General features: G+C 36.4%; 1 protein-coding gene across 2 annotated transcripts; it reads right to left on the reverse strand.

Annotated features, from left to right (window-relative positions):
• Window positions 1-1020: 1020 nt before the first annotated feature.
• On the reverse strand, window positions 1021-22221 carry LOC592468 (dnaJ homolog subfamily C member 11). Of its 2 annotated transcripts, XM_030987329.1 has the most exons (15): window positions 22123-22221; window positions 21014-21143; window positions 20094-20266; window positions 19206-19276; window positions 18528-18702; window positions 17481-17548; window positions 16360-16427; window positions 15651-15775; window positions 14555-14637; window positions 8024-8140; window positions 6010-6165; window positions 4349-4418; window positions 3350-3559; window positions 2769-2898; window positions 1021-1897 (listed from the first exon to the last, which is right to left on the reverse strand). In XM_030987329.1, the coding sequence occupies exons 1-15, from the start codon at window positions 22195-22197 to the stop codon at window positions 1875-1877; spliced, it is 1674 nt and encodes a 557-aa protein (XP_030843189.1). In that variant the 5' UTR covers window positions 22198-22221; the 3' UTR covers window positions 1021-1874. The 2 variants fall into 2 exon arrangements, with proteins under 2 accessions (XP_030843189.1, XP_030843191.1); XM_030987331.1 differs by lacking the exons at window positions 1021-1897; window positions 2769-2898; window positions 3350-3559 and adding an exon at window positions 3714-3873 and having other exon boundaries at window positions 4344-4418.
• Between the last annotated feature and the right edge of the window lie 292 nt (window positions 22222-22513).

Below are 22513 nucleotides of genomic sequence, written 5' to 3' on the forward strand. Positions count from 1 at the left end.
TTCAGTATTCAATGAACAATAAAGCTCTTATAAATTCTCAAGTAGGTCTTTGTCTATGAACGAATGATATACAACTTTAATAAGAGCATGAAAGGAAGTTGATTTCAAGTCATTCACAGGAACCAGAGCAGATTAAACAACCAACATCTAGCACTCTCTTGCAATGGTGAAGACACACATAATTATCTATTTTCAGGGCACGGTGATCTCTATATTTATCATGCCTCAGTTTGAATAGAAAACACATGAGTATCCACACTAACGGTATATCTCTTTTTATCTTGCATACCATAATATAATTTAAAGATATTTGGGACAATTTCTTTCACAGCAAATACAGGCAAGTCTTGTAAAAATAAAACATTTACTAGTGTTCATTTGAAGCACATGAACTCATACCATGAAAGCAGAATACTCCTTTCAAGATATTACTTCATTATTCAGACTTGGTCCCATGTTGCATAGTGAGAATACTTATCTAAAGAAAGGCATCAGCCTTTCCAATTACATTTCATTGAAACAATGCCTTTCAAAGGCGTTAGCAATTTGATGTCCAAACTCTTTGGTTTCTAAATGCTACCACCTGGGGTATGATATTTAAAAGTTGAACACCTTTTTCGGGAATAGGTGCACTTCCAAAAGTAATGCTGTGCTTGAAACAAAAAATATGAATCTTAACCTTTCTTCCCAGGCAATACTGTCATGGGGTTGACAATGACTATGATAATAATGAAGGACTTGTATGGAAGAATTAAGATCTATTTTTTTAAGCAAGGGTACCGTATACAAGTAAGTCCAAGATTTCCATGTAACATATGTTACGAAGTATTAGGGAATTGTGAACATAAATTTACATAAAAATAATAATTTATCTGATTTTTTCCTGATTCAACTTTTATTAGGGTTATCATCTTGATACAGTCATCAGGGACCCGTTTCACAAAGCCTTTTTTCAATGACAAATGACAAAAATCAGTGACAGATCTGCTGATAATCAATCAGAAGCAAGGATTTCACTAGCTTATGACAAAAACTATCATTTGTCACTGATGACAAGTTTTGTGAAATGGGGCCCTGATAATGATATACTAAAATCTTGGATGTGGTTAACAGCATATGGGGAAGAATAGCTTTCTTTTGTCCATGCACATATGGTAGTCAAACATTACAAGGAAAGTAAAAACGTACATAAAAAAGAAAAATGTTGAAGCACAATCGGCAATTGTATTCCTTTCTGTCATAAAAGCAATAAAATAATTCTTACATCTATGTCACACTGAAATGTCCATTAATTATGCCCTAACCTGCTTCCTCTAAAAAATAAAACAGTTTGATAAAATACTGTCTTTAAACAGATTACAGCAGGATAAGAAACTTCCACTAAAAAGGGGATTTATCATTTAGAAGTTGATAGATTTTACATCAACAAAACAATAATTAACAAAGCAACGTCCAGATGTTGAAATTTGGCGGAGATAGCCGTGTTGCTCTCTTTTTTAAAGTCTATCAATCAAAACTAAATTTCTTGACAATCTGCCTATGGATGTAATATTGTTCATGTATGATGCAGCAAGTACTGTACAACAAGAAATGTCAAATTCATGAAATGTTTGTTGAATTTTTGAGCAGGTCAGATGTGCAGAAGTTTCATGCAAAATGACTGAATCACAACTGACACAGCACTAAATTAGTTTCTTGTCAAGAAAATGGCCGTCCTTTCCAATTTGGGAAAGTTTCACATCGTGGCAGGGTACATTGTAGACAGAAGGTTGCACACATGAAAAGGATGAAGTTGAATTAAAGCCCATGAAGGATTTGTATAAATGTAAAATGCCTCTTTCCATGGTATCAATTCAGTTCATAAACATGTGTTCTCAGCTTGGTTCCACTTTGTGTGCTGTAAAGACAGAAAACGTTACAGATAAGAAATTTTATTTCTCAAAGATGTCCCTTCCTTACAATAGACCGGTTTTCTAACACATTCAAATGCTATGCATTCTTTTTAAACAAAGGTCGTTCTTGAAAACATGAAAGTTTTCCAGAGGTTTGCAACAAGTTATGTATGCAGAATGGATTCCAAGTATTGTAGTAACAGGTTAATGGAATAACTCATCACTCATCTACAAATACCACTTTTTGTGTTTCCTTGGGCGGTCACTATAGTCAGGTTGGACAAAAGTTAAAACCCTTCTGGCTCTCAGCAGAAGATATGAAATTATAAACTATAATCTGGACTTTTTAACATTGCTATGTGAGCATACAAATGGAATATTTCATGAATTATCTTTCATTCATCAAAATATTTTCAATAGATGATACAGTCAAACCTGCTTTAGTGACCACCCGTCTACAACAACCACCTGTCCATAAAGACCACATTTTTTGTTTCCCTTGAAAATGGTTTCTCATAGAAACATCCACGATACTAGGCACCTACCTATATAGTCCACTTTTTGTGGCTCCCTTGGGTGGTCTTTATAGACAGGTTTCACTGTATTAGTGTTTTGAGACTAGTTGTCCATACAAAGTTCTGACACAACAACAAACTGATAGAATCAAAGGCACTCAAGGAATGTACTGCTCATGATCCTAGGATAGTTGCTCTGCAATCAATATCCTACATTTACCAAATTCCTAGACCCAACATATTACCTAACCTTAACCCAAACCTAAACTTAATTGGAACCCTAACCCTTCAGATAGAGCAAATATCGGATCACCCCAACAAGAAACATATTCAGCAATGCGTCCTTAGAATAGTTACTTACATTGCCTTGGTATCCTAAGCTGTTCTGTATCACCGATGGTGCATTCATGGAGGGTTTGACGGAATTCATAGCGGACCTTGAGCTGCTTCTCCTCTCCTGGGCATGGGTCATAGAAACCTGGAAGACTGGCCTACAAGACAAGACGAGAAGAAAAGTGGATTGTCTAGAATTATTTTGGGAAAATGAGATAAACTTTGATGAGTTTCCAAAATACACAGTCCCATGGTATGCTTTTGGAGTCCTACATTCATTCACCTACATATGATGACATCAAAATACATTTTGCATCATTTTTTGCACAAAATTTCACTTTCATTCACTCAACTACTTTGCATTACTGGAGCACAAGGAGTGTTCTGTCTGATAGAAATGAGTGTCAAGAAGAACCCATTATTATTTGTGCATTAATAATGAGCTTTGACAAAAGAATAATAAAGAATAGATTTTTAAGTGCTTAGAGGCAATTTATGAGCATCAAGTAACAACAATGCAGTAACTTGATTTTTGAGAGGATAGTGTCATTTTCCCCCTAAAAGATAGAAAATTGACTTTGACGATGATGACTATATCAACATTCCTACCTTGGCAGCATCTGTCAGGATGAGTTTTGAATCCTTGACCTGGCATTGTAGAGGTACCTTGACATCGATCACGAAACCATTCGCCTGCTGATCATCGGCAGAGTTATTTGTGGTGATCAGCTTGCCGTACCAGGCTTCTACGATGATCATACCTTGACGGTTCGTCTCAAACTCGATGATCCGTCTTACCATCTCTTCCATCAGCCTCACCTACAAACAAAAAGCAGTATTATAATAATAATAATAATAATAATAATAATATTAATATGTCTTGTTTACCCAGGGTAGCCTCATCAGTATTCATACTGTTCTCCCTGAGGGCCCTGCAATCATATTATTATTATCTAAGGTTTCAACTGATAATATGTAGAATACATTTTCAGACAAAACTTTGCAATATGTTTGAGAGCAAAACATCTCCTCGTCCTATAAAATGATCTGCCCTAATCCAAATAATTAGATTCATGAGGACTTGATGAATCGTCTCAAACTCTATGATCCGTCTCACCATCTCTTCCATCAGCATGAACTACAAACACAAAGCAGTCTTATTAAAAGATTCAAGAATTCAACTGATTTGAGGATGAAACTGTGCAATTTGTTTGAGTAATCCTTTCCTCCTATAAAATGATGTGCCGTTATCCACATAATTAGATTCATGAGGACTTGAAAATTTGTCTCAAACTCCATGATCCGTCTCACCGCAAATTTCGCAAATTTAATTGATATGTAGAATACATTTTTATACAAAACTTTGCAATATGTTTGAGAGCAAACCTCTCCTCCTCCTATAAAATGATGTAACCTAATCCAAATAATTAGATTCATGAGGGATTTTTCTTCTCATGACAACAGAATAATATTTGAAAGTATTTAAAACACAAACTAGTACTAAAATACTGGTAACATTTAAATTGTTTTCAATAAATTGTTAACATTTTGAGGTTTAAACTCTTCACCAAGCACATTGATTAGTATTACAGGAGTCCTTGTACTTACAGCAGCTTGTGCTTCTCTCTTCTTCAGTTCAATTATCTCCTTATTCCTGGCCCTCTCATCATCTATATCACTGAGAAATGCGAAATAAAAGAACAAGAGAATTGGTCAAATTATATTATATTGAACTAAAATGTGCTTGGATATGTGTCATTGCCACATGAAACTACTCTTTGAGCTTAAAATTGATTTACATACACCTTTATGAAAAATAATTCATTGATCTTTCAAATCATTTCAAAAGTTTTTGTTAGTTCAATTTATAAGAAATTAATTAATTCCTCTATCAAAAAAAAAAGTCAGTGCAGTTGCAATTAGCTCCACATTAAAATATCTGCTCTCTGTTTTAATGAGTACATTATGTTTGTTTGTTTGTCGGTAAAGCGCTTCCAGTACCCACTCTGAGTTGAATAACGCTACATCAAAACATTTCAGACTTTCTTGTTGAATCATCTTTCATATATAAAATATCCTGAATGAACTCATCAAATGAGAAGATAGGGATTCTCCCCTTCCCATTCAATAAATATTGCTCATGTTTCTGTCTAAATTATTTGTAGATTCTACATCCATTCTTATTCATGTGCTTCTTGGTATGACATACTTTTCCACAATTTGTTTGTGTAGATAATGGTTGACAACTAAGACCATGATGATCCTGTTCAATGAGATATCTTTGTCAATCTCTTATCTTTGAAATGACAGAATGTCTTGAATGTACTTACGACAATGATTTACCATCTTACCCTTAAAACAAATATTGTATTAAAGGGATCCGGTAACTTTGTCTCAGAATCTAAAACAAAATCCTGGATTTAGCTCATGCTGCAATGATAATTATAAACCTTTAGGTCATTCAGGAACCCCATGACTTTTACAAGCCGATCGCCCGTCTGATTATCAAGATATTTATGAATGAAATCACAAATTTTACACTACAGTCTATTGGGGAAAACGAGCATGGTAAAACCGGTCATTCAAAGATTTTTACTCTTTTGAGGCACTTTTTGATCATTTTGAAGCGCGATTTTGTTAGGGCTTCAATATTACACCATATCGCAGACACTAATAACACGTAGGGCCGTGCATCTCAGATTTAACATTGTTAAACAATCCCTTTAATTTCTGTCTGAACTACGTGTCTATTTGGAGCTAGAAGGGTGTGCATTATATTCTATGATCTATTTCCCTTCTGGTTCCAAAGATACAAATTGGTAGATTCATATCACCCTTGGTATGATATACTTCTTCTTTTTCTGTAAATATTAGGGTTGATGACTATGAACGTCCTGGATGTCCAGTTCAAAGAGTAATGTCAATCAGCTTCTATCTCTCCCCCTCCCCCTCTCTCCCTCCCTCCCTCCCTCAAATCAAGTATCTTAAAGGAACTTGACATTACCATGATTTCATCCTTCGTTCTTCAATTAATATTGCATAACAGCCACTCATGTGCTTCTTAGTATTACATACTTTTCCTTCTGATTCTGTAGATAAGGGTTGATGGCTATGAAGGACTTTAATGATCCACTTCAAAGAAAAGCGTCTCTCTCTCTCACACACTCTCACTCTCTCACACTCACTCACTCACTCACTCACTCTCTCAAATCATGTATCTTAAAGGAACTTGATATTACAATGATTTAGTCCTTCTTGGTATGACATACTTTTCCTTCTGTTTCTGTAGATACGGGTTGACCACCAGGACCTTAATGATCCAGTAGATAGCTAGGGGTGCCACCGTGCCGTAGAATATTGCTTGAGGGCTGATGTCTTGAGATAGATGGATTGGGAAGACGATGGTCTGGTTTGCTCTGCTTGCTCTGAAATAAGGAGAAGAAGCAATAAACGTGATTTGTAGGAGTCATTGTCACAAAGACAATACTAATAAAGCTAATCTTTAGCTCTGGTATGGGAACCGTGTTCCGAGAGAAAATTGCTATAGTTTATTCTGGATTGTTTATCCTGCAGTAGATTGGTTGTTTGATCCAGTGATATAAAAACAAACACAGAAATACTTACTGGGCATCATCTTCGATAAAAACCACACTCCCATTTGCACGTAGTGAGCTGTGTTAAGCACATGGTGTCGGGCCTACTTACTGGATTTCCTTATCTTTCTATGCTCATTACTCAGCCATTATAAATTTTCTACCAAAATTGTCTGGCATATATCATTTATTTGTAATCTTGAACACTTAGTGTAAGTTTCGTTGGATTCTGTGAGAATTTATTTTTTATGTTTAAGAATTCTGTGACATAACAATAGATGGCACTGTTAGCATACTATACCTTTGGATTTTTGTACCATAGCTCAGGAGACAGAGTGATGGTTTTGAAATTACTAAACAACATGTCAGCATCTTATCAGATGTGATAGGTACAATTCATCTTACCTACCAAGGCAACCTTTCACAGCAAAAATTAGGAATAAAGTCTACTGTATTATGTTATACAAATAATACACAGGTGTGAGTGCGTTACGGTCGATGCAGCGCATCAGGGTATTCACTATGGTGCAATAAAATTCATGAGGCGTAGTCGAGTGAATTTTGTGCCATTATGAATACCTGAATAGCACTGCATCGCCATAACGTCACAAACAAAAAACCTGTGTATTATTTGTTTTATAAAATGGGTCTACTATCAAATCTCTTTAGAAAGCAGTTGAAAGTTTGGCTTCTTAGAGGCTGCCATCCTGCAACAGGGTCACTCGTTGCTCGGTCATTGTCATCGCACAAAATGTTATGCAGTGGGCAGGGGCGCGTATTTGTGCGCACACACAGCTAGCTAGATTAGTACCTCGCGCGAGAGCAGTGACCTCGTAAACAAACTGTGCAATGCATGGTAAACATCCATTGATTTACACACAGCCGTGTGTTATGCTTTTCTGTTGCACACTTTTTGCACGGCTGATATCACCAAAATGCGTATTGTTAAAATTAATGCATGCACCCGTGATCCATTTTGACGCTTCTCATTGGCTACATTCTTCAAACCATTCTATAAATATTTTTAACACAGCATTTTTCAGAACAAGCGAGGAATCTAGGGTTCACAACAAAAGCTTTAGGGCAAACAAGTTCCTCCAAAAACAGGAATGGTTGGCACCTATGTTTCATTGGTAGATGCGGTTAGAAACAAATTGTGATCATTTCATTAATACTTAGTTTATCTTGTGAGACTTTCGTCTAATAACATACTGCACTTTGCTTCAGGAAAGTTGTCAATGATTGCGTATTTCATCGGAAAATGTGTTATATGCCTTGTCACTTGTGATATAAGCTTGGTATAGAAGACCTCCTTTGAGTAAATCAACATACAGTTCACAACCAAATTATTCATACCCTTGCCAAGTTTTGTCATTTCTTAAGTATGTAGGAAATCTATTTGCCCCGATGTACGTTTCTTCAGAATGTGACAAATCAAAGCTAACATCTGAAAGTATTCCAAGGCCCTACTTCAACCAGTCCATCTTTCTTTCTTGAGTTACAAAAAACATCAAATTTACAAGGAGTATGAATAATTAAGTTGTTAACTGTACATATTCTCTTCTCACACTATGACACTGCCAGGACTTGAATACTATGGATAATCAAATTATCTAACTGCTAAAGTCAGAAGAGCAAATCTTACAAGATTGATTGATTTTAGTCAATCCAAAATGATTAAAGGACTTACCGTAAGCGAAGAAAGACGCCGGTGGGGTAACCTATACTCATCTTAGCTCCTAGACGGTTGTGTTTAGAAACCTTCTTCTCTCCTCCGTACTCTACCACAACACCAAATGCTCCAGCTCTGAACGTAGGAATCAGGAGATCACAGAAATTTATCAAGCAATAATTGTAATTAATATGTACCTTGTATTTACTATTAACTGTATATTCTACATGTTTCAATTCAAACCTGTATATCAAGCTGATTTAACCTTGCACTTATGTTGAAAATAATGTCTTAATTCTATTATTGCAAATTATGTCCTAAAGTATGTTAAAATTATGTTCATTTTGCTTTGTTTTCATAAATTGCTTTTTAGATGTATGCCCACAACGAAATGGATATCACCTTCTCACCACTGCAGCACGAGTGTCAATTTTGACAGACATGACACATTAAAAATGTTCATTATTATTATTATCAATATTATCATTATTATTATTATTATCATCATCATTATTATTATTATCAGAAGAGAAATGTTTCCAGATTAGAAAAGTCTTGTCTGAGATAAAGTGAAATAAAGCATCCATACTGACTGTACTTAGGGAAGATATTCCTTGGACAATTGATTCTATGAGGAAAAATCTGGGGTGGGGGGGGGGGGGGGGGTAGCAGTCCTACTAGACTCGTTAACAAATTTAAGTCTCCCCGAATCATTCCCTCTGGAGTTGCTGCAAAGCTATTTCACTCAAAAAGTGCAAAAAGAATTGAACTGAAAACCGTCACTGACAGAATAGCTTATGTTTCTTCAGTTGTTAATGTCGCCATTTCAAAGTTGATGACATAAGTTTTGAAGGTGGAATTCATGCTTGCATACATCAAACAGATACAAGCCTATGCTATAAAAGTTACTCAGACGTATAGTATTTAGAGTTCAAATCATACAAAAATATAGAGGTCTGAGGAGGTGGCAGGAGGCACAATGACTCAGTAGTAGAGCAGTGGTTTTGTTACCGGGAGGTTCAGGGTTCAAACCGGACCCCATGGAAGAACAGGCGTATTTTGTTAATACACCTGAAATGGGCTATCCACCGTATATCTCATTTATGTATGTATTTGTATGTTGTGATGATTTTGTACGGAAATAAAAACAAACAAACAAAACTAAGTTGGTGTGCTTTGGTAAGGCATAAGTCTTTCAGAGAGAACTTAAAGCTGTCAGTCCCCTGGATGCTTACTGACAAGCATGCTTCCTTAATAGCAAGAGGGGACCTCGCGTCCCCTCCTCACGCACGCACGTCTGTTATATACCTGCTATATTCTGCTATATTCCGTCTATTTATATACTGTTATATTGTTTCGCAAAGTGATATATCGCTGTGGAAACGCCAAATTAACTTGGATGCAGATTTACTACTGTTATTTTGTGTTTTCTTGTGCAATTTGTGATGTTGTGAACCTGGTGCATATAGACAGTTTGATGCCGGACTAGAGTCTTGGTCCCACCTGTGACATTTTATGATGGGGTGAGCTTATATGCATGTACATTGTGATCACTGTATTTTCTTAAAAGACTTTCATTGAGAGACTTATATGTACTAGTATATCAACACTGTAGGACGAAATGACACTATCAAAGTCGAATACCCACTCTGGAAATCCAGGAGCTGAGAGTTTTCGTTACAAACTTCCGAAATATATAACTACTGCTGGTCTACGTATAGCTATACAACATCTTCACATTTCATACGAACGCTATGGAAAACACGGTGGAGAAAACCGTATAGACTATGTTACAGACTTATTGTGTCATATTTTACCTCATCTTGACAAGTTTATCTGTGAGCATTTTGTTACCATATATGAATACCCGGTACCAAGTGATACACATGCCCAAGATGGCGCGGATAACCCCCAAGTTTCCTGCCAAGGCGTCCCAAACAAATCTACTCAAACAGAAGAAGGGAGGATTGAAGATAATCAGAATGAAAACAATTGCAAGACCTGTGAAACAATCACAACTACCTTGGAATCTCTTCAAAACCAACTCCAGGCTTTGAATGAAACCGTCAATGGCATCATCTCGTCAACAAAAGGCTCCAAATCAGCTAATCAGACGACAACAGATGAAGCTCAAATCGTTTCCGACGCAAGCACAGAGAAAGATCAGCATTGTAATGAACCTAATAGCCTTACAATAGATGATCAATTACGAGACTACAAAGCAAGACATCAGCTCCTGAGAGCATCAATGGTCACTCAGAATGCCCATTCAACCGATGTTTTGATTGTTGGTGATTCCATGGTAAAGGACATCAACCCTTCGAGGCTATCAAGAAGACCCGTTAAGTGCAAAACATTCAGAGGCGCTCGTATTGGAGATGTTTGCGACATTTTTTGTGAGCAAGCTATTCAGCAAACTGCTAAAGAAGTAATCCTTCATCTAGGTTCGAATGATGTCACTTCACACGACGCAGATGAAATTGTTGCAAAACTTGAATCCCTGGCAGAACAAATTGTCAAACTGACACCAGCCAAGAAAATAAGTGTCTCGACAATAATCCATCGTCGCGGAGAATCAGCAAGCGATTTCGAGAAAGTGCGCAGTGTAAATGAAATGTTAAAACTTCTAGCCAATCGCCGCAGCTGGGGAGTCGTGGACAATGAAAACATCACTCCTGACACACATCTCGCCGCTGATGGCGTACACTTAAACGGCTACGGAGTACGTGTATTGGCACAGAATATCATCGCATATCTTCGAGGATCCCGCCCTGCGTTTCATCGTGACCAGTTTCCATCAGCCACTGTTTCTGTTTCTGATCCGACTAGTTTGGATAACAAACATCCTTGGCTCCAATCTCAATATCCTGATGCTCCGTCTTTTCAGATGACGAGCAAAGCGAAATTCCGCAAGAAAGCGTCCGACCGTGTTTTCCCACGAGACTGGCTAGATTGTCTACAAACAGCCCGGAGACTCCTCAACAATCACAGAAATTAGACAATAGTCATGAAGACATTGATGACTTCAATCGATCCAGTGACATTGAGCAGGATAAGGGAAATGAACCATCCACAACTCCAATAAATGAATTCACTGATGACGATGAAACAGCTAGCTCGGACTCAAACAATACCTCAATATCCGACAACAACGAATATGATATTTGTGTTAAAAAACTTAAAAAATGCAACGGCCTAAAATTAGCTCACTTAAATGTTTGTAGTATGTATAGAAAATTGGATGAATTGCGATTTCTTTTGATGAAAATTAACCTTGACATACTGTGTATTTCAGAAACATGGCTATCTCAAACTACAAGTGATAATCTGATCTCAATAGACGGGTATACACTATTCCGGCGGGATAGAGTAGATGGTCGCCGTGGAGGCGGTGTTTGTATTTATGCAAAAAACACATTATCATGTATTGAACGTTATGATCTCAGTGATACCTCATTGGAGGCAATATGGATTGAGTTAATGTTACCCTCATCTGAGAAACTATTATTATGTTGCCTATACAGACCACCTGACTTGAATATTGAGTACTTTAATAAGATGCTAGATGTATTTGAAAAAGCAAGTGATGAACCATCTGATCTACTGATACTAGGGGACTTTAATATTGATTATAAAATGGACGAATCACTCCATGAAAACCAAATTAATCTCATAGAAAATCTTTTCCTTCTAACGCAAATGATAAGTAAACCAACAAGAGTAACTACTTCATCATCAACTTGTATAGACCATTTGTTAAGTTCAATTCCCCAGAAGCACATTATATGTGATGTTGCAAAAATTTCCATGAGTGACCATTATATGATTTATACTTGTATTAACACTATCATGGAAAGGAAGCGACATAAAACTTGTCGCTTTCGTGATTATAAATCATTTGATGAAAATCGATTTATTGCTTCTATAAAATCAGCTGAAATATTTCAATTAACTAACGATGTTCCAATCGAAGTAACATGGACAACTTGGAAAGAAACATTTTTGAAAATAAGTAACGAACATGCACCTATCAAGACAACTAGGGTAAAAGACAGATTTTGTCCTTGGATGACTCCAGAAATTGTAAAACTTATGTACACCAGAGATTTTCTTAAAAGAAAGTCCGTGTCTTCTCCTGAACAAGAAATTCGAAATGATTTTGATAAAAAGTATAAAAAACTAAAAAACCATATTATCTGTGTCATACGAAAACAAAAACAGGAATATTTTCGGGATGTACATAATAAACATAAGAATAATTCGAAGAAATTATGGACAGAATTGAATAAGATTTCTGGAGTGACAAAGTCTAAGGACCAGAGCTGTAATATTGAATGTAATGAAATGAACGATTTTTTTATTAATACAGGTAACAATATCTCTAGATCATTTGTTAAAGAAAAACCGAAATGGAATCATCCACATTGTATTTATAAATTTTATTTTCAACCAATTGTTAGTTCCAAGATTCTAAAACATTTAACTAACTTGGCTTCAAATAGCAATTTAGATGTCTTAGACTTTGACACTAAATTACTCAAATTAGCTGCACCATATATTGCTCAATCCCTATGTGTCATCTTTAATGCAAGTCAGAATACGGGAATAGTACCTGATGATTGGAAGATTGCACGTACCACACCGATTTTCAAAGGAAAAGGCTCAAAAAATGAAAAAACAAATTATCGACCAATTTCGGTTGCTAGTCATATTCCCAAAATTATAGAAAAGGAAGTACAATTACAGTTACTTTCCTACCTTCAAAAACATGATATGATTAATGTCGATCAATACGCCTTTCTTCCAAACCATTCAACTGTAACATGCTTACATCGTGTCATAGACGACTTCTACAAAGCCTTAAATACGAAAGAAATGGTTGGTGCATGCTTTCTAGACATCTCTAAATGTTTCGATTGTGTTGATCACGAGCTTCTTCTATTCAAACTTGAAAAATATGGAATAACTGAAAACAGGCTCATATGGTTCAAAAACTACTTAAGTAATAGGAAGCAAGTGGTATACTCCAAAGGAAAGTTATCTGGTACAAGAGAGCTTTCTATCGGAGTACCACAGGGCAGTGTCCTGGCCCCCATTTTGTTTCTTTTATTCATAAATGATATATCTGAAAGTATAACTGAAGGCGTCTGCAACATATTTGCTGATGATGTTGTAGTCACTGTTGCAGATAGTAAGCTAGATGATGTTACAAAGAAATTACAAAAAGATATTAATGCTCTTAATAATTGGTATACACAAAATCGATTACGCATTAACACAAGTAAAACCAAAACAATGTTAATAAAATTAAGATCCTCTGAAGTATTAAATATATACATAAAAGATGAACTGATCGAACAGGTAAAATCTATAAGATATTTAGGTATAGAGATTGATGAAAATTTGAAGTGGAATGTATATTTAAGAGACTTATGTAAATCTATTGCCTATAAAATCTATTCTCTAGGAAAGCTGAGTAAATTCGTAATCCCAGAACTATTGAACACCCTTTATAAGTGTGTAATCCAACCCTGTATAGACTATGCAATATCTGTATGGGGGAATTGCCCAGCCAGCTACAAGCTGCCCCTTCAGAGATTACAGAAAAGAGCTGCTAGATATGTAACTGGTATTTTTGACTATGAAGTTGCAAGCGGCAACACATTGATACAAAAACTGTCCTGGCAAACTATTGATCAGCGCCGTGATTATTTTCTGGCTATGCTTATGTATAAATGTATAAGGGGCATTGCTCCACCTCGTTTATCAAATGAAATAGAAATGTATTTCGACCGCCATGGCCTAAACACAAGAAATGCAAACTCCCTTAATGTAGTATTGCCAAAACCCAACGTAACCTTATTCAAACAATCTTTTAAGTATGCTGGAGCTGTTAATTGGAATAAGCTTCCCAATGATATCCAAAATGCCAATTCAGTAGAGAGTTTTAAATATCAATATAAAAAATATTCCTTTAATGGATAACAATTTGTTCACTGCCGTTTCTCCTCACTACTACAACATTATATGCAATAACTAAAATGATTGCTAACCCAATTACCTAGAAATTTCAAATACCTACATTGCGTTCTAAATTTGATATTTATTTTTTATAATTATGCAATATAAACCATATTCACAATTCATTGGACTTAATCTCGACATGAAATGTTTATTAACTTCATTGTTATATATAATTCTAATATAAAATGTCATAATGTAAATGTCATATTGCATTAATGCGTCGTAAATTTGATATTTATCTTTTATAATTATAATTTTATATTTGTGTTTTCGTTTTTTACCATGTGTATAAAACTGCTATTTTGTTTGTAACTACTCTTATTGTCAGTTTGAACTTGTATTTTCCATCCTTATGCAGGACCATTATGTAAAACAGCCTGCGAGCTGATGAATGTTATCCTGTTAAAAGATGTTTTAATAAATAAATAAATAAATAAATAAAATACAAACCATAGAACCATGAAAACACAAACTTTTCAGTTAGAATCAAAAAGAGAGGAATCATATTTGAGTATTTTGACTTACTTGATAGAAGCAGTCATTCTGCCTTCATGATCAGGAAACTTCTTACTGTACGAGGCACTGGCAAAGGTGTTAGGAATACCAAGCTAATGGAAGAAATAGAGAATAGAGTCATTCTGGTGTCCTTCAAAATTCTGAAAGTGATCATTAGTGTGTTCCTGCAACAATAGCTCTGGGCTATATTTATCAAAGGTATTGGTTTGGTAAGGGCTTCCGTTGCTATGTAGTATTAGGTTAGCTTTAGGGTTAGGGTTGCTATTTAGTATTGGGTTAGGTTTAGGTTTATGGTTAGGGTTAGAGTTAGCGGTCGAGTTGAATAATTAGGCTAGGGTTATGATTATTATTATTATTATTATTGGGTCTAAGGTGGAAGTGCAGAATTTAGTTAGAGTAGAAATCGAACCTGGCAATTTTTGCAAGACCAAATAGCATACAACCCTTTCTGACATTACCCAAGATCATATAGGTGGGAGGCTGTGTAAAAATGTTTGTTAAACTAAAATCAAACAATGTAAAACAAAAAAGGTTAACACTCTTATCTGTCTATGCCCAATCTTATTAGTCCCATCATCAACAGTAACAATAAAGTAAAGAGATTTGGCAACACTCTGAAAAAGAAAACTATCTTGTCAATGACAATTTCAATGTTGAAGTATTGGGGGGGGGGGGACCTGCCCAATGATACATCAGACAACTTTGAAGTATATAATAAAATAGGTTAATTATCATTCTAACTAAATTAGTAACTATTCTATCTATTATGAAGTGCATCACAAATGCATTGTACTTCTCAGTTTTCAAAACAGAACTATTATAGGTTTCTACCTTTTCTCTCTTTCTGTCTTGGCAAGAGTCACATGGTCTGTATTAGATATACCTTTCACAGCAAAAATTAGAAACCTCTCAACGTAAATTTTTTGTCAATCAGTCTATTTTGTATACCTTTCACACAGAATATTTCAGAAAAAGAGAGATGCCGAGGTTCAAAACAATAGCTTGAAGGCCAAAAATAGGACATGTTGGCAGCTATTGAATATGACAGCTTTGTGAGATAAGGTGAACTGCTGGAAACGTGATAAAATGAAGAGCTAGAAGTTACCTGAAGTTGACAAGAGATGTTGCTATCTTTGGTGTCTCTTACTACCATTGAATTCATTGAGGATTGAAGACCTGCCTTCCATGTGAGATAGCCCATGGTGTGACGATCTAACTGACGAGCACCAACTGCGATTTCAAAACAGATACATAGACATCATCATCATCAACGTCATCTTCATCCTCATCCTCATCATCACCACCATCACCATCATCATCATCATCATCATCATCATCATCATCATCATCATCATCATCATCATCATCATCACTATCATCATCATCATCATCATCATCATCATCATCATCATCATCATCATCATCGTTATCAGTAGAATACAGACCATTTATGTTAATGTAAGCAGCAAGTAAAATGTTTGCTCTTTCATAAAAAATAAAATGTGGAAATTGTAAAGCAAAGTTTTTGTTGGGGTTGCGGGGGTTTCCTTGTACATGTTTCTATGCGATTCCGGGTTTGTTTGTTTTTTTGGAAAGATGAAAAATCGTATTTCACTCTTATTATCGTACTAAATATGATTTAATCGTACTGGTTGGCATCCTCCCTCCCTCCCTCTCTCTCTCCCCCGCCCACCCTCCCTCCCTCCCTCTCCTCTCCCTCCCCCTCTCTCTCCATCGCTCCTTCCTGTATCCCTCCCTCTCTGCTTCTCTAAATCACATACTGTGTTTGTGTTTAATACACATCGACTACTTACCCAACACAAGCCCTGGAGCCACAGATCCTCTAGGAGTGACTTGGAATAAACCTGAGCAGGTTACAAAGCTGGAAATCAAATCAGTAAAATAATAAAGACAAATTAAAACAGATGGGTAAACAGCAGATACACAAATAAGGTACGACAGGTACACATATTGAAATAGACTGGGGTTGACATTGTCACATGAGAATTAAGAATTATGATACCCTGACAAGGGTAAATTTTTCCTTTGGTGTCTGGAATTCAGTTACACTATGAATAAAGCCTCTTTGAGCAGAGACCTAAAATCAGTAACCTAATTGTTGTTTTTCCCTTCATTCAACACAAACTATAAATTGACCGGGCATGACAAAACCACCCAAAACGTCACATGGTGTGATTTACAGCTGGAGTTCTATAAAGGTGTTTTGGTCAGAATGGCCACATTTGAGATTTGACCATTTCCTGAAAGAACATACCATCTTCTGTGTAATTTCAAAAATTGGAAGCACTAAATGATCTAACTGCGGTAATTTTACAGTGTTTTGTGGACCTACCGTAATTAACGTTGTATAAACCGCCCTCATGTATTAACCACACCCCTGTTTTTCGCCCTAATTTTTTTTTTTTTGCCGACTCTTTTCTGTCGCTGCAAGCCAGGTCCGTGTTAAAAAACCCATGCGGGAAGGCCTTTTATTTAAACTGCGAGGTGCAGCTGAATGTGTAAGATCATTAATGTAAATTAAAAAATAGTAGAGGACCTAGGATAGAACCTTGAGGTACGCCATGTAATAGAAGAAAAATTGGAGGAATTATTATTATAAACTACACATTGAGATCTATCAGAAAGATTACTTTCAAACCAAGATGACAGACAAATTTGAGTGTTGTTCTAGTTTCCGAGTGGTGAGTCAACACACCGATTACTGAGCTGGGAGACATTGCCAGGCATAGCGCCAGGTGGAGGGGTATAAATCGAAAATTTGAATTTTAAAAAAAAAAATTAAGTGCGGTTTATACACGGTTAATTACGGTATGTTTGTTTTGTTTTACCTTGAGTTTGTTTTATTGATCTGAATTTCTTTCCAACCCTGGCTAACTAGTCTCATTATAATCGGATCAATGTATGATAAACCTACCTTCTCTTTGATATATGCTTGAAGTATTTCAAAGCAAAGGACGGACCTGAACCACCGGATACCTGCAACTGTGAAATGAGAAGTAATCACAACATTAATAAAATAACTTTTATTTGTCTTCTTCAGTTTACATCTGCCTCCTTCGGCTTTGAAGATTCTTGCAGACGATTCCTTCAAATAATAAGGACACTGTCATACTACTCCCACTACTACCATTTTAATATTACTAATATATACAACTACATCTTACATCACATAATCCTATGACTGCAACTGCTGCTCCTATCGCTATCATTACTACAACAAAAAGTGATCATGTCAAACACTAATAATAATAATAGTGAGTTTTTGAATAGCGCTCATGTCTGTTAAATTGGACACTTTTGGCGCTTCACAATTATTACCCTGGCTTTAGCACGGCTGCCATACGGCGCTCTAGCCTTTCAAGGAATAAATTCCTGCTGGGAACCCATTTATCTCACCTGGGTGGAGTGTGGTAAATGTAGATTAATGTCTTGCCAAAGGACATTAGTACCTTAGCGGGACTTGATCCCCGAACCATGTGATCCAAAGTCAGGTGAAATATCCACTAGACCATGGCACCACAATAAAGTTTTTAATAATTTACAAACCTTTAGCAATTTGCACAGGAGGGAAGGACAACCCCCTTCATTTCAAATCCTAAATCTAAACATGTCAGGCCACAATGATTCTTTTTATAGAGTATTATAAGATGACGAAAAGGATCCTAATCAAATGATTGGTTGAAAGCGTACACGTGACCAGGCATTTATTTTTCCTAACATGTAATATTACTAATGAGCGGTAATTAGTAAAATCATTTTATATAACACAAAACATCATCTTATAAAACAAATAATACACATCATTTTGTTCGGGCATTGATAAAATTACCCACACTCGGTACCTTTGAAACAGTCCAAACACCCTCGGCTATTGCCTCAGGCGTGTTAGACTGTTCCAAAGGTACCTTGTGTGGGTAATTCTTACTAATGTCCTCACTGCTGTGTATTATTTGTATATTACCTCTCCCCATGACTGTGGTGATGTAACTCTTCTCATAGACATGGAGATACTGCCCTGACCGTTGCCGTTCTGAGTGACAAGGTTACCAGAGAAGCTAGCCGTGTCCGAGGTATTCAATGGAGCGTCCAGAGACTGGTTAATGGACATACTCTTGATCTCTATGACAGGTACACCACTGAAGGGTTTAATATGAGAATAGAAGAAGGGGAAAGGAGAAGGGGTGAGAGAGAGAGAGAGAGAGAGAGAGAAAGAGGAGATAGATGCAGACAGACAGAGAGGATGTGAGAGAAAGGTGGAGGAGAAGAACAGAGAGGGAGAACAAAGACAGAGAGAGAGAGAGAGAGAGAGAGAGAGAGAGAGGAAGAATAAATAATTCATTATGGCATTCAATTATTGATAAGTAAGCTCATTATTTGGGAATAGCAAATACTTCATTAATCCAACACATTCGTTTTCTTGTGTTGTTTATTTTTGTTATACTCCTTTATGTTCCTGGAAATGAAATAAAATAAAATTTAAAAAAAAATTCAACACAACAATTTATTATCTGGCTCTACCCAACAATTGGTTGCAAAGTAATTATCATGATGATGATGATGATAGTGATGGTGAGAAAGAGGCAGAGGAGGAGGAGGAGGAGGAGGAGAAAAACAAGAGATAATAAGATGTGTAACTCACCTGTGGTCATCTTCATATCCTTCATAACGATCAAAGACATCAGTAGCATCAATTCCAACCAAGATCATTCCCTGAAACAAAACATATAACAGTCTGAGATTACCCGAAATGGTCCTAATGCAAACATACATGTAGTTAACCTGTTGACTCCTGAACGCTTCCATTCCCATAGGCTTAACACATGAGCTACCTGGTTTATGAAGGCGATTGGGTTAACAGTCAGGGGTACATGGGATGGCGTCTGGGTAACACTAACCCTGTACCTTAGCACTGTGTATTAACATAGGACCATTGATGAGACAAGCCAATGGGATGTCCTTTCAATTATTTTTGGTGGTAATGTTGTTTTTGTCATGAATCTGGTAATCATGAATCTGGGAATAATATTTATCTTTTAATTTCACACCTTCTTTAGGTTAGCCATGTATTAGGGTCACTTCCTTTCTGTCTACTACCTACCAAGCAACTTTTACATTATTGTTCCAATGTACAATGTATGTATTCTATTTGTTTAATGTAACAATGTATAATCATATGTATTTAAGTTATTTTTCAATTGCTGTGGTGAAATAAAATTGAATAGAAATTGAAATCGTCTACATGTAGTTTACTACTCTTTCCTCACTATCAATTGTTTTCATTTATTATTTCAATAGATTAATCTTAATATATGACTAATACTATTAATCTTTATATTTGGATCTATAAATCATTGTGATAAAGTACAAACCAACAACATTATCATTATCTTATTGACCACATTGCGAGACAAACGAATATCACTAGCGATATTATTTTCGATACTACATCCGCAATGAGTAATATATTTAGCAACATTATCTTTGATCACATAATTTGTACATTGGTCCTGACAAGATTCCTACTTACTCTTGGATTAGTGCTCTGCTGTAGCCTCCTCTCTTCTCTCTGTCTTTCAAGCCTCTCAAACTCATCTCGGATCTCTTGAGGGGTCCTGGTTCTCGGGACCAGGTCCCAGTCTGCATCCAGTCCCTTCTTACCATACACATCATAGACGGCCCTCTTGGTAGGGTCGTTCAGAACTACAGAAGGAGAGAACAGCGAGTTTGTATTACACATTCCTGAACTGGCTATCTATAAACAAGTTTTTGCTTCTTCTGATTTCTTTTTTCTTTACTTACTTGGTCATCTCTATTCATTTACATATCCACTTATTTCTTAAAATCTACATATATGGTGAAGCTTTGCATAATTGAATAAGAAATACATTTGCATATAATATTGAGTTCTAGTACTTGGATTTTTCATTTGTGTGTGCATGACCACAGTACGCCATACTGATAACCAATGTGACTGGCATGCTGATCTCATAGACCTTTACAAACCTTTTCTGTGGGTGTTGATCTGTTGGGATGTTTTGTCATGAAGGCTTCTAGCTCCAAAGGCTACGGTGAACTTGATTGATGTCTTACAAGACCAACAGCACATGATTCATGAGGTCCCTAAATGTCTTCATAATGTCAGCAAGACAGATGGTCAAAGAGACTAACTTGTCATTCTCAATAACCACCTTCTGTCTACTTTGCTAAGGATTCACAAAAACTAGGCCATCTCTTTCCGCCTCACTTAAAGGCCGTCTGTACTAGTTTGGCTAGGAGGGGTTAGACCATCCAGGAAGGTCACTGACAGGTGGCTATCTCATCAACTCAGCTCTCAATTAACGTAAGAAAAAGAGGATCATCAGGACCAATGGTCACCGGTTAGGCATTGCTTTCTATAATAAAGGGAGCAAGTAGCTACAAGTAGTACAGTGGGCCTTTAATATCTACCTGTATAAGCCTGTTGAATATTATTAAAGATGTCCTCTGCTGCTTGCTTGTCTTCATCCAGCCCATGTTTATCGGGATGATACAGCATACACATACGTCTATAAGCAGACTTTAGCTCATCTTGGTCAGCCTGCATTATCGGGAACAATGGAAATTATCAATACATGTAATAGGTCATCTTAGAATTTATGCAAACTTAGCATTTTGATCTTTCGGTATGTGAACCTCCTCGCAATGCCAAAGGAATGATTCTTCTAAATTAAATTACCTACCATCATATTACCATGAGTTTATTAAGGTAAATTTTTCTTTTGGAATTTGGTGGAGTTAACTACCCAAAATTCTCTGAAACCAGCAATCTCTCAATACCTTTAAAACTCACCTAAACTCTATTCTGTTAATAACACATGATACAAATCTACAGAGGCTCTCAGTCAGAGCATTTGACAAGTTGAAAATGTAAATAGTCTAAATTTAAAAAATTCATCATCATCATCTTCATCTTCATCATCATCATCATCATCATCATCATCAATTCATTATCATCATCATCATCATAAATTCACCATCATCATCATCATCATCATCAATGAAATTGTCAATGATCAATCATTCAGGAAAATGGAATCCAGGTAAAATGGCAGGGTACCCATTCATTTGCACACACAAAATCAAAAATGGCTTGTGTCTTTGTGACAAAAGAAGTGCTTCTTTGCTCACTATGACTATGCAGAGTAAATGGTGGTCTCGTAATCCTATGTCACATAAAAATTACATCACTTTATCGCCAGAAAAAATGTAGAATAATAGAGCTAGCAATGAACGCAAACATGGATGCCACGGCATGCAGCAAGGCATGCAGCGCATGTACGTGTACCGCATAGGGCAGTCCATGCGATGATGCTACTAGGCTAGGAGGCCCCGGCTTGGGCGGCAGCACGTTGGTGTCCGTCGTGGTCGCGACTGCAGACTGATCTCAGCTCACTCACGTCACTCGTCAAGTTGGACTCTTTTCAACTCTCTTAGTAGCTAATTACTCCACTAATCTTTGAACATCTTTCACACTCAAAGATTCACTTTTTATATACATGAGACTTTAAGTGACTCACCTCTCTCCTGACGTTGAGAATCGCATAATAATCATCAGACGATGATTGCTCTAAATCTTCAGTGGGCGCTGCCATTTTGAATTCTTTTTTTCTCTAGATAGGCTTAGCGCCATCTATCGATCTCACAACCGCAGCTCAGCTTTTACTTTGGTTTTCCCTGAGTGCCGTGGTGGTGGTGGTGGTGGTGATGGTTGTTGTTGTTGTTGTTGTCCTTGTTACTGTTGTTGTTGTTGTTGTTGTCACTGTCCTTCTTCTTGTTCAGCCTTCTTCTTTTTCTACTTCTTCTTCTTCTTCTTTATGTTCTTCTTTTTCTTCCTTTTCCGCTCTCTTTTCTTTTTCTTCTTTTTCTTTCTTCTTTTTCTTTCTTCTTCTCTTCTTATTTATACTTAAT

The sequence above is a fragment of the Strongylocentrotus purpuratus genome, unplaced genomic scaffold, assembly GCF_000002235.5.
Source record: "Strongylocentrotus purpuratus isolate Spur 01 unplaced genomic scaffold, Spur_5.0 spur5_scaffold_16, whole genome shotgun sequence".
In the NCBI taxonomy this organism is placed as follows: Eukaryota; Metazoa; Echinodermata; class Echinoidea; order Camarodonta; family Strongylocentrotidae; genus Strongylocentrotus; species Strongylocentrotus purpuratus.

Coding starts and splice junctions, on each gene's coding strand:
- LOC592468 (XM_030987329.1), bottom strand. CDS start 22,197: ATGGCAGCGCCCACTGAAGATTTAGAGCAATCATCGTCTGATGATTAT. Junction 6,166..8,023: donor GGCGTCTTTCTTCGCTTACG/GTAAGTCCTTTA, acceptor TCCTTATTTCAG/AGCAAGCAGAGCAAACCAGA. Junction 2,899..3,349: donor TCCTGACAGATGCTGCCAAG/GTAGGAATGTTG, acceptor CTTGTCTTGTAG/GCCAGTCTTCCAGGTTTCTA.